At 43.6% G+C, this 12,464-nt stretch overlaps 1 protein-coding gene across 1 annotated transcript in view; it reads left to right on the top strand.

Annotated features, from left to right (window-relative positions):
- slc1a2b (solute carrier family 1 member 2b) overlaps positions 1 to 11,419 on the top strand; it is a 302,826-nt gene extending 291,407 nt beyond the window's left edge. The window contains exon 9 of the mRNA XM_041197559.1: positions 11,149 to 11,419. Within this exon, the coding sequence (XP_041053493.1) occupies positions 11,149 to 11,419 (271 nt within the window). The remainder of the gene's footprint in view (positions 1 to 11,148) is intronic.
- Positions 11,420 to 12,464: the final 1,045 nt, after the last annotated feature.

Below are 12,464 nucleotides of genomic sequence, written 5' to 3' on the forward strand. Positions count from 1 at the left end.
ATTTCCTCAATTCCCAGCTCAGAATTTGGATAAGGAAGGTGAACTTTACTTCAGTTTCCAGCTCAGTATTCGGATAAGGAACATCAATATTCCCTCACTTCCCAGATGGGTATTTGGACAAGGAACATCAACATTCTCTCACTACCCAGATAGTTCTTTAGACACGAAACATCTACATTCCCTCAATTCCCAGAACAATATGGAGAGAAGGAAAATCAACATTCCCACAGTTCATAGCCCAATTTTCAAACAAGGAACATTAACATTCTCTCAGTTCTTAGCTCAATATAGGGATAAGGAACATCAACATTCCCTCCGTTCCCAGCTCAATATAGGGACAAGGGACATTAACATTCCCTCAGTTCCCAGCTCAATATTGGGACAAGGAACATCAACATTCTCTCAGTTCCCATCTCACAAATTGGACAAGGAACATGAACATCGCCTCAGTTCCCAGCTCTGTATAGGGTCAAGTAACATCAACATTCCCTTAGTTCCCAGCACAATATAGGCACAAGGAACACCAACATTCCCTCCATTCCCAACTCTGTATTCGGACAAGAAATATCAACATTCTCCCAGTTCCCAGCTCTTAATTCGGACAAGGAACATCCACATTCCCTCAGTTCCAAATTCAGTATCCAAACCAGGAACATCAATTCCCTAGATCGCAGCTCAATATCGGGACAACGAACATCAACATTCCCTCAGTTTCCAGCTCAATATAAGATCAAGGAACATCAACATTCCTTCAGTTTCCAGCTCAGTATTCGGACAAGGAACTTCAACGTTCCCTCAGTTCGCAGCACAATATAGGGAGAAGGAACATCAGCATTTCCTCAATTCCCAGCTCAGAATTTGGATAAGGAAGGTGAACTTTACTTCAGTTTCCAGCTCAGTATTCGGATAAGGAACATCAATATTCCCTCACTTCCCAGATGGGTATTTGGACAAGGAACATCAACATTCTCTCACTACCCAGATAGTTCTTTAGACACGAAACATCAACATTCCCTCAATTCCCAGAACAATATAGAGAGAAGGAACATCAACATTCCCACAGTTCATAGCCCAATTTTCAAACAAGGAACATTAACATTCTCTCAGTTCTTAGCTCAATATAGGGATAAGGAACATCAACATTCCCTCCGTTCCCAGCTCAATATAGGGACAAGGGACATTAACATTCCCTCAGTTCCCAGCTCAATATTGGGACAAGGAACATCAACATTCTCTCAGTTCCCATCTCACAAATTGGACGAGGAACATGAACATCCCCTCAATTCCCAGCTCTGTATAGGGTCAAGTAACATCAACATTCCCTTAGTTCCCAGCACAATATAGGCACAAGGAACACCAGCATTCCCTCCATTCCCAACTCTGTATTCGGACAAGAAATATCAACATTCTCCCAGTTCCCAGCTCTGAATTCGGACAAGGAACATCCACATTCCCTCAGTTCCGAGTTCAGTATTCAAACCAGGAACCTCAATCCCCTCGATCGCAGCTCAATATCGGGACAATGAACATCAACATTCCCTCAGTTTCCAGCTCCACATAGGGACAACAAACATCAACCTTCCCTCAGTTTCCAGCTCAATATAGGATCAAGGAACATCAACATTCCCTCAGTTCCCAGCTCAATATAGGGAGAAGGATCATCAGCATTCCATCAGTTCCCAGTTCAGTATTCGTACAAGGAATGTCAACATTCCCTCAATTCCAAACTCAGATTTCAAAAACAGAACATTAACATTCCCTTAGTTCCCACCTCAGTATTCAGTCAAGGAACAACAACATTCCCTCACTTCCCAGATGGGTATTTGGACAAGGAACATCAACATTCCCTCAGCTCCCAGCACAATGTAGTGAGAAGGGACATCAGCATTCCCTCAATTCCCAGCTCAGTATTTGGACAAGGATGATCAATATTCCCTCAATTCAAAACTCAGTATTCGAAAAAAAAACATTATCATTCCCTTAGTTCCCAGAGCAGTATTTGAACAAGGAACAACAACATTCCTGCATTTTCCAGATGGGTATTTGGACAAAGAACATTAACATTTCCTCAGTACCCAGCTCAATATAGGGAGAAGGAACATCAACATTCCCTCAGCTCCCAGAACAATATAGGGATAAAGAAAGTCAATATTCCATCAGTTCCCAGCTCAATATAGGCTCCAGGATCATCAACATTTCCTCCATTCCCAGCTCAGTATTTGGACAAGGAACATGAACTTTCCTTCAGTTTCCAGCTCAGTATTCAGAAAAGGAACTTCAATATTCCCACACTAATTAGCTCATGATTTGGACAAGGTACATCAATATTCACACTCTACCCAACTAAGTATTCGGACAAGGAACATCAACATTCCCTCAGTTCCCAGTTTGGTATTCGGACAAGGAACATCAACATTCCCTCAATTCCCAGCTCAATATAGCGACAAGGAAGATCAACATTCCCTCAGTTCCCAGCCCAATAAAGGAACAAGGATCATCCACGTTCCCTCCGTTCCCAGTTCAGTATTCGGGCAAGAAATGTCAACATTCCCTCAGTTCCCAGCTCAATATAGGAACAAGGAACATTAATATTCCCTCACTTCCCAGCTGGGTATTTGGAAAAGGGACATCAACATTCACTCAGTTCCCAGCTCTGTATTTGGACAAGGAACATAAATATTCCCTCAATTGCCAACTCAGTATTCAGATACAGAACATCAACATTCCCTTAGTTCCCAGCTCAGTATTCGGACAATGAACATCAAATTCCCTTACTTCTCAGCTGGATACTTGGACATGGAACATCAACATTCTGACAATTCCCAGCCCAATATTCAAACAAGGAACATCAACATTCCCTCAGTTCCCAGCTCAGTATTCGGACAATGGACTACCAGATTCTCTCAGTTTCTATCACAATATTCGGCCAAGAAACATCAACATTCCCTCAATTATCAGCTCAGTATTCGGACAAGGAACATCAACATTCCCACAGTTCCCAGCTCAGTGTTCGGACAAGGAACATCAACATTCACCCAGTTCCCAGCTCTGTATTTGGACAAGGAACATCAATATTCCCTCAATTCCAAACTCAGTATTCGGATACAGAACATCAACATCCCCACAATTCCCAGCCCAATATTCATACAAGGAACATCAACATTCCTTCAATTCGTAACTCAGTATTCAAACAAGGGACATCACCATTCCCCCAGTTCCCAGCTCAGTATTCGGACAATGGACTGCCAGATTCCCTCAGTCCCTATCACACTATTCGGCCAAGGAACATCAACATTCCCTCAATTACCAGCTCAGTATTCAGACAAGGAACATTTACATTCCCTCAGTTCCAAGCTCAGTATCCGGACAAGGAACATCAAAATTCCTTCAGTTCCCAGCTCTGTATTCGGACAAGGATCAATCACATTCCCTCAGTTCCCAGCTCAGTATTTGGACAAGGAACATCGACATTCCCTCAGTTCCCAGCTCAATATGGGGAGAAGGAACATCAACATTTCCTCAGCTCCCAGCAGAATATAGGGACAAAGAATGTCAACATTCCATCAGTTCCCAGCTCAATATAGGCACCAGGATCATCAACATTCCCTCACTTCCCAACTCTGTACTCGGACAAGGAACATCAACATTCCCTCAGTTTCCAGCTCAGTATTTGGACATGGAATCTCAGCATTCCCTGAGTTCCCAGCTCAGTGTTTGAACAAGAAACATCAACATTCTCACAGTTCCCATCTCTATATTCGGGCAAGGAACATCAACTTTCCCACATTTCCCAGCTCAGGATTCGGACAAGGAACATCAACATTCCCTCACTTTCCAAATGGCTATTTGGACAAGGAACATCAACATTCCCTCAGTTTCCAGCTCAGTATTTGGACATGGAATCTCAGCATTCCCTGAGTTCCCAGCTCAGTGTTTGGACAAGAAACATCAACATTCTCACAGTTCCCATCTCTATATTCGGGCAAGGAACATCAACTTTCCCACATTTCCCAGCTCAGGATTCGGACAAGGAACATCAACATTCCCTCACTTTCCAAATGGCTATTTGGACAAGGAACATCAACATTCCCTCAGTTCCCAGCTCACTATTCAGAGAAGGAACATCAATGTTCCTTCAGTTTCCAGCTCAGTATTTGGACAAGGAACATCAACATTCTGTTAGTTTCTAGCTCAATATAGCGACGAGGAGTATCAACATTCATTCAATACCCACCTCAGAATTCGGACACGGAACATCAACATTCCTTCAGTTCCCAGCTCAATATAGGGAGAATGAACACCAACATTTCCTCAGCTTCCTGCAGAATATAGGGACAAAGAATGGCAACATATCATCAGTTCTCAGCGCAACGTAGGTACCAGGATCATGAAAATTCCCTCACTTCCTTGATTGGTGTTTGGACAAGGAACATGAACATTTCCTGAGTTCCCAACTCTGTAGTCAGACAAGGAACATCAACAATCCCTCAGTTCCCAGCTCAATATAGGGAGAAGGAACATCAACATTCCCTCTGCTCCTAGCACAATATAGGGAGAAGGAACATCAGCATTCCCTCAATTCCCAGCTCAGTATTCGGACAAGGAACATCATTCCCTCATTTCCAAACTCAGTATTTGGAAACAGAACATGAACATTCCCTTAGTTCCCACCTCAGTATTCAGACAAGGAACAACAACATTCCCTCACTTCCCAGATGGATATTTGGACAAAGAACATCAATATTCCCTCAGTTCCCAGCTCAATATAGGGAGAAGGAACATCAACATTGTTTCTGTATCCAGCTCAGTATTCGGAGGGAACTTCAACATTCCCTCAATTCCCATCACAATATTTGGGCAAGGAACATCAACATTCCACAGTTCCCAACATTTCATTAGTTCCCAGTTCAATATAGGGACAAGGAACATCAACATTCCTTCCATAGCCAGCTCAGTATCCAGACACGGAAGATCAACATTCCCTCAGTTCCCAGCTCAATATATGGCGAAGGAACATCAACATTCCTTCCGTACCCAGCTCAGTATTTGGACAGGGAACAACCATATTCCCTCAGATCCTATCCCAATATAGGGAGAAGGAACACCAATATTTCCTCAGCTCCCAGCAGAATATAGGGACAAAGAACATCCACAGCCCATCAGTTCCCAGCTCAATTTAGGCACCAGGGTCATCAACATTCCCTCACTTCCCAGATGGGTATTTGGACTAGGAAAATCAACATTCCCTCAGTTCCCAATTCTGTAGTCGGACAAGGAACATCAATATTTCCTCAGTTCCCAACTCTGTAGTCAGACAAGGAACATCAACATTCCCTCAGTTGCCAGTTTATTATTCGGACAAGGAACATCAACGTTCCCTCAGTTCCCAGTTTATTATTCGGACAAGGAACATCAACATTCCCTCAGTTCCCAGTTTATTATTCGGACAAGGAACATCAACATTCCCTCAGTTCCCAGCTCAGTATTTGTACATGGAACAGCAACGTTTCGTTAGTTCCCAGCTCAGTATAGGGACAAGGAACATCAACATTCCCTCTGTTCCCATCACAATATTCGGGCAAGGAACATCAACATTCCACAGTTCCCAGCTCAGTATTCGGACAAGAACCATCAACTTTCCCTCAGTTCCCATCTCAGTACTTGGACAAGGAACATCAACATTCCCTCAGTTCCCAGCTCAATATAGGCACCAGGATCATCAACATTCCCTCACTTGCCAGATGGGTATTTGGACAAGGACCATCAACATTCCCTCACTTCCCAACTCTGTAGTCAGACAAGGAACATCAAAATTCGTTCAGTTCCAAGCTGAGCGTTCGGACAAGAAACATCAACATTTCTTCACTTCCCAGATGGGTATGTGGACAACGAACATCAACATTCCCTCAGGTCCCAGCACAATGGAGGGAGAAGGAATATCAACATTCCCTCAGTTCCCAGTTTATTATTCGGACAAGGAACATCAACATTCCCTCAGTTCCCAGTTTATTATTCGGACAAGGAATATCAACATTCCCTCAGTTCCCAGTTTATTATTCGGACAAGGAACATCAACATTCCCTCAGTTCCCAGCTCAGTATTTGTACATGGAACAGCAACGTTTCGTTAGTTCCCAGCTCAGTATAGGGACAAGGAACATCAACATTCCCTCTGTTCCCATCACAATATTCGGGCAAGGAACATCAACATTCCACAGTTCCCAGCTCAGTATTCGGACAAGAACCATCAACTTTCCCTCAGTTCCCATCTCAGTACTTGGACAAGGAACATCAACATTCCCTCAGTTCCCAGCTCAATATAGGCACCAGGATCATCAACATTCCCTCACTTGCCAGATGGGTATTTGGACAAGGACCATCAACATTCCCTCACTTCCCAACTCTGTAGTCAGACAAGGAACATCAAAATTCGTTCAGTTCCAAGCTGAGCGTTCGGACAAGAAACATCAACATTTCTTCACTTCCCAGATGGGTATGTGGACAACGAACATCAACATTCCCTCAGGTCCCAGCACAATGGAGGGAGAAGGAATATCAACATTCCCTCAGTTCCCAGCCCAATATTCAAACACGGTACCTCAACATTCCCTAAATTCCCAGCTCAGTATTCGGACAATGAACAACCACATTCCCTCAGTTCCTAGCACAATATTCGGGCAAGGAACACCAACTTTCCTACAGTTCCCCGTTCAGTATTCGGACAAGGAACATCAATATTCCTTCCGTTCCCAGATCAGTATTCGGACAAGGAACATCAACATTCCCTCAATTCCTAGCTCAGTGTTCGGACAAGGAACATCAACATTCCCTCAGTTTCCAGCAGAATATAGGGACAAAGAACATCAACATTCCATCAGTTCCCAGCTCAATATAAACACCAGGATCATCAACATTCCCTCACTTCCCGGATGGGTATTTGGACAAGGAACATCAACATTCCCTCAGTTTACAGCACAATATAGGGAGAAGGAACATCAGCATTCCCTCAATTCCCAGCTCAGTATTCGGAGATGGAAAATCAACTTTCCCTCAATTCCAAACTCAGTTTTCAGAAGCAGAACATTAATATTCCCTTAGTTCCCAGCTCAGTATTTGGAGAAGGAACATGAACTTTCCTTCAGATTCCAGCTCAGTTTTCCGAAAAGGATCATCAATATTCCCCCACTTCCCAGATTGGTATTTGGACAAATAACATCAACATTCCCTCCGTTCCCAACTCTGTAATTGGACAAGGAACATCAACATTCCCTCAGCTCCCAGCACAATAAAGGGAGAAGGAACATCAGCATTCCCTCAATTCCAAACTCAGTATTCAGAAACAGAACATCAACATTCCTTCCGTACCCAGCTCAGTATTCGGACAGGGAACATCAACATTCCTTCAGTTCCCAGCTCAATATAGGCACCAGGATCATCAACATTCCCTCACTTCCCAGATGGGTATTTGGACAAGGAACATCAACATTCCCTCAGTTCCTAGCCCAATATTCAAAAAAGGAGCTTCAACTTTCTCTCTATTCCCAGTATTCGAATAAGGAACATCAACATTCCCTCAATTCCCATCACAATATTTGGGCAAGGAACATCAACATTCCACAGTTCCCAACATTTCATTAGTTCCCAGTTCAATATAGGGACCAGGAACATCAACATTCCTTCCATAGCCAGCTCAGTATCCGGACACGGAAGATCAACATTCCCTCAGTTCCCAGCTCAATATATGGCGAAGGAACATCAACATTCCTTCCGTACCCAGCTCAGTATTTGGACAGGGAACAACCATATTCCCTCAGATCCTATCCCAATATAGGGAGAAGGAACACCAATATTTCCTCAGCTCCCAGCAGAATATAGGGACAAAGAACATCCACAGCCCATCAGTTCCCAGCTCAATTTAGGCACCAGGGTCATCAACATTCCCTCACTTCCCAGATGGGTATTTGGACTAGGAAAATCAACATTCCCTCAGTTCCCAATTCTGTAGTCGGACAAGGAACATCAATATTTCCTCAGTTCCCAACTCTGTAGTCAGACAAGGAACATCAACATTCCCTCAGTTGCCAGCTCAATATATGGCGAAGGAACATCAACATTCCTTCCGTACCCAGCTCAGTATTTGGACAGGGAACAACCATATTCCCTCAGATCCTATCCCAATATAGGGAGAAGGAACACCAATATTTCCTCAGCTCCCAGCAGAATATAGGGACAAAGAACATCCACAGCCCATCAGTTCCCAGCTCAATTTAGGCACCAGGGTCATCAACATTCCCTCACTTCCCAGATGGGTATTTGGACTAGGAAAATCAACATTCCCTCAGTTCCCAATTCTGTAGTCGGACAAGGAACATCAATATTTCCTCAGTTCCCAACTCTGTAGTCAGACAAGGAACATCAACATTCCCTCAGTTGCCAGTTTATTATTCGGACAAGGAACATCAACGTTCCCTCAGTTCCCAGTTTATTATTCGGACAAGGAACATCAACATTCCCTCAGTTCCCAGTTTATTATTCGGACAAGGAACATCAACATTCCCTCAGTTCCCAGCTCAGTATTTGTACTTGGAACAGCAACGTTTCGTTAGTTCCCAGCTCAGTATAGGGACAAGGAACATCAACATTCCCTCTGTTCCCATCACAATATTCGGGCAAGGAACATCAACATTCCACAGTTCCCAGCTCAGTATTCGGACAAGAACCATCAACTTTCCCTCAGTTCCCATCTCAGTACTTGGACAAGGAACATCAACATTCCCTCAGTTCCCAGCTCAATATAGGCACCAGGATCATCAACATTCCCTCACTTACCAGATGGGTATTTGGACAAGGACCATCAACATTCCCTCACTTCCCAACTCTGTAGTCAGACAAGGAACATCAAAATTTGTTCAGTTCCAAGCTGAGCGTTCGGACAAGAAACATCAACATTTCTTCACTTCCCAGATGGGTATGTGGACAACGAACATCAACATTCCCTCAGGTCCCAGCACAATGGAGGGAGAAGGAATATCAACATTCCCTCAGTTCCCAGCCCAATATTCAAACAAGGTACCTCAACATTCCCTAAATTCCCAGCTCAGTATTCGGACAATGAACAACCACATTCCCTCAGTTCCTAGCACAATATTCGGGCAAGGAACACCAACTTTCCTACAGTTCCCCGTTCAGTATTCGGACAAGGAACATCAATATTCCTTCCGTTCCCAGATCAGTATTCGGACAAGGAACATCAACATTCCCTCAATTCCCAGCTCAGTGTTCGGACAAGGAACATCAACATTCCCTCAGTTTCCAGCAGAATATAGGGACAAAGAACATCAACATTCCATCAGTTCCCAGCTCAATATAAACACCAGGATCATCAACATTCCCTCACTTCCCGGATGGGTATTTGGACAAGGAACATCAACATTCCCTCAGTTTACAGCACAATATAGGGAGAAGGAACATCAGCATTCCCTCAATTCCCAGCTCAGTATTCGGAGAAGGAAAATCAACTTTCCCTCAATTCCAAACTCAGTTTTCGGAAGCAGAACATTAATATTCCCTTAGTTCCCAGCTCAGTATTTGGAGAAGGAACATGAACTTTCCTTCAGATTCCAGCTCAGTTTTCCGAAAAGGATCATCAATATTCCCCCACTTCCCAGATTGGTATTTGGACAAATAACATCAACATTCCCTCCGTTCCCAACTCTGTAATTGGACAAGGAACATCAACATTCCCTCAGCTCCCAGCACAATAAAGGGAGAAGGAACATCAGCATTCCCTCAATTCCAAACTCAGTATTCAGAAACAGAACATCAACATTCCTTCCGTACCCAGCTCAGTATTCGGACAGGGAACATCAACATTCCCTCAGTTCCCAGCTCAATATAGGCACCAGGATCATCAACATTCCCTCACTTCCCAGATGGGTATTTGGACAAGGAACATCAACATTCCCTCAGTTCCTAGCCCAATATTCAAAAAAGGAGCTTCAACTTTCTCTCTATTCCCAGTATTCGAATAAGGAACATCAACATTCCCTCAGTTTCCAGCTCAGTATTCGGACAAGAACCATCAACATTCCTTCCATTCCCAGCTCAATACAGGGATAAGAAACTTACACGTTCCTTCAGTTCCCAAATGAATATGGGGACAAGGAACATCAACATTCCCACAGTTCCCAGCTCAGTATTTGGAAAAGGAACATCAACATTCCCCCAGTTCCAATTCGCAACTCGGTTCAATTCCTGTCAAATCTCGGGTTTTCTACTCTCCCAATCACACGATGCACGATATCATGCTTACATAAGTAAATGTTGAGGCTATAATAAGCCAAGCTCACACTTCGGGCGCACATTGTGTCATGTCAATCCTACCTCAGTGAAAGCATTCTCACCTCTGAAGAACAATGTGGGTTCAAGATCTACTCCAGAGTAGACAGCTGGCACATGATACAGTGAAGTGGATCAGGCTGCAACTTCCCATGTTATCAGGCAGAGGGGGTAACACTGTGTATAGTGCTCTACAGAGGAAAAGTGAGCATTTAAAAATAATTACCTGTAATTATCTAGGCAAACTCTCTGGTACCGTGCTGAGAGAGAGCTGCACGGTTGGAAGTGAGACTTAAAACTGAGGTTCATGAGTGGGCATAACAGGACCCCATTTTGAAGAAACACAGTGAAGTTATACCCAGTGTCCTGCCCAATATTTAGCTCTCAACCCTAATCTAAAAACAAATTATCTGGTCATTATCATATTGCTCTTTGTGAGAGCTTGCTGTGCGCAAATTGGCTGCCACAGTTTCTACCACCATGACTATACTTTAAATGGTACTTCATTGGCTGTGAACCACTGTCAAATGTCCTGTGGTGGTGAACAGCACTGTCGAAATACAGGTAATTATTTTTAAATGCTCACTTTTCCTCTGTAGAGCACTATACACAGTGTTACCCCCTCTGCCTGATAACATGGGAAGTTGCAGCCTGATCCACTTCACTGTATCATGTGCCAGCTGTCTCGTGATAAGCCCCTGCGTGACTGTGTTTGTGTACGTAGCATTGTGAGGTGGCCATGTTAGCTCAGGCCTGGCTGTCATGGGAACCCGAGAGTAGCTGTCTTTGTCTCTTGCCTGTCTCATTGCAGAGACCGGATGAGGACCTCTGTGAACGTGGTTGGTGACTCATTTGGAGCTGGTATTGTCTTCCACCTGTCGGAGGAGGAACTGGCAAACCTTGATGCCCAGCACACCCAGGTTGATGATGAGAAGTTGATCAAAACTGCCTTGATGCACGATGGCACAAACACCTTCCAGGAGAATAATTCAAACCCAAGTAATTACTCAGGCAACAACTCAGTGCAAGTGGAAGATGGCAAGGTACATTTCACATATACCGATATCGAGACCTGCATTTAACATTGCCTGTTTCCATCCAGCTGTCTCCATTTCCAGCTGTTTGTTATAACAGTTAACAAATACCCCAACTCTCACAGTGGCTAGAACATTCAGAAAATCCATAAAGCAACAAAGGGAGCAGCAGTTTCTATACGGTGTCTGTCACCCAGACTCTTCCAGACCACACCTGATTTTAATGCCACATCCCTAACAGCTTTTTGAGAAAGGATTGTGTAGATTTATAGGTGAAAAACATTTATTATAAAATATTTTTGTACTGATTGATGAAAAACTGCATCACTTAACTTATTCGGATGTTTTATATCCTTAGCGCTGGGGCCTTTGCCTAACAGTCCCTGGCAACAAAAGGAGAAGGCATATTGCAATGGATTTGCCAACTGGAGTTTGTAATTATGGCCTCTACTAGCTTCTGGGTCAATTTAACACAGCAGCAGGAGCCATTCACTGTCTTTCACCTCTAGTTCAACAGGATCTTGTAAACAAAAATAGTCAGTCTTCTCAATGGCATTGGTGTACTGAGCTACAATAACCAAGACACTGTGAGAGGCACTGACAATTTACAATCCTTGGACATCTAAGCAAAGCAGGTTAGAGCCTCACCTGGCCCCTAAATAGTATTGCCCGCCTGCAGTATACCTCCCCGCTGGCATTCTGGAACCTTGGTGGTTATTCTGGAGAAAGAGAACTTAGATGCAGCAAAGTTCACTCCTAGGTGCTCCATAGAATGCTGATTGACAGATTTTCTGTCTAGAAAGGAAGGGGAATATTCTGCAGACAGGGGATGGGTGTGCCTTTCAGGATAAATCAGAGAACAACTCTAGACCAACTAAAGGGTAACTCTCAAACCTTGACATCAGGGTTAACAGCAGAAAATGCTGGAAAACCTCAGCAGGTTGGGTAGCATCTGTGGAGAGAGAAACAGAAGTAATGTTTTGAGTCTATATCAAGAATCAAACGGACTCAAAACATTACCTCTGTTTCTTTCTTCACAGATGCTGCTGAGTTTTTCCAGTATTTCCTGTTTTTATTTCAAATTTCCAGTGTC

This window comes from Carcharodon carcharias, chromosome 10 (genome assembly GCF_017639515.1).
Source record: "Carcharodon carcharias isolate sCarCar2 chromosome 10, sCarCar2.pri, whole genome shotgun sequence".
In the NCBI taxonomy this organism is placed as follows: Eukaryota; Metazoa; Chordata; class Chondrichthyes; order Lamniformes; family Lamnidae; genus Carcharodon; species Carcharodon carcharias.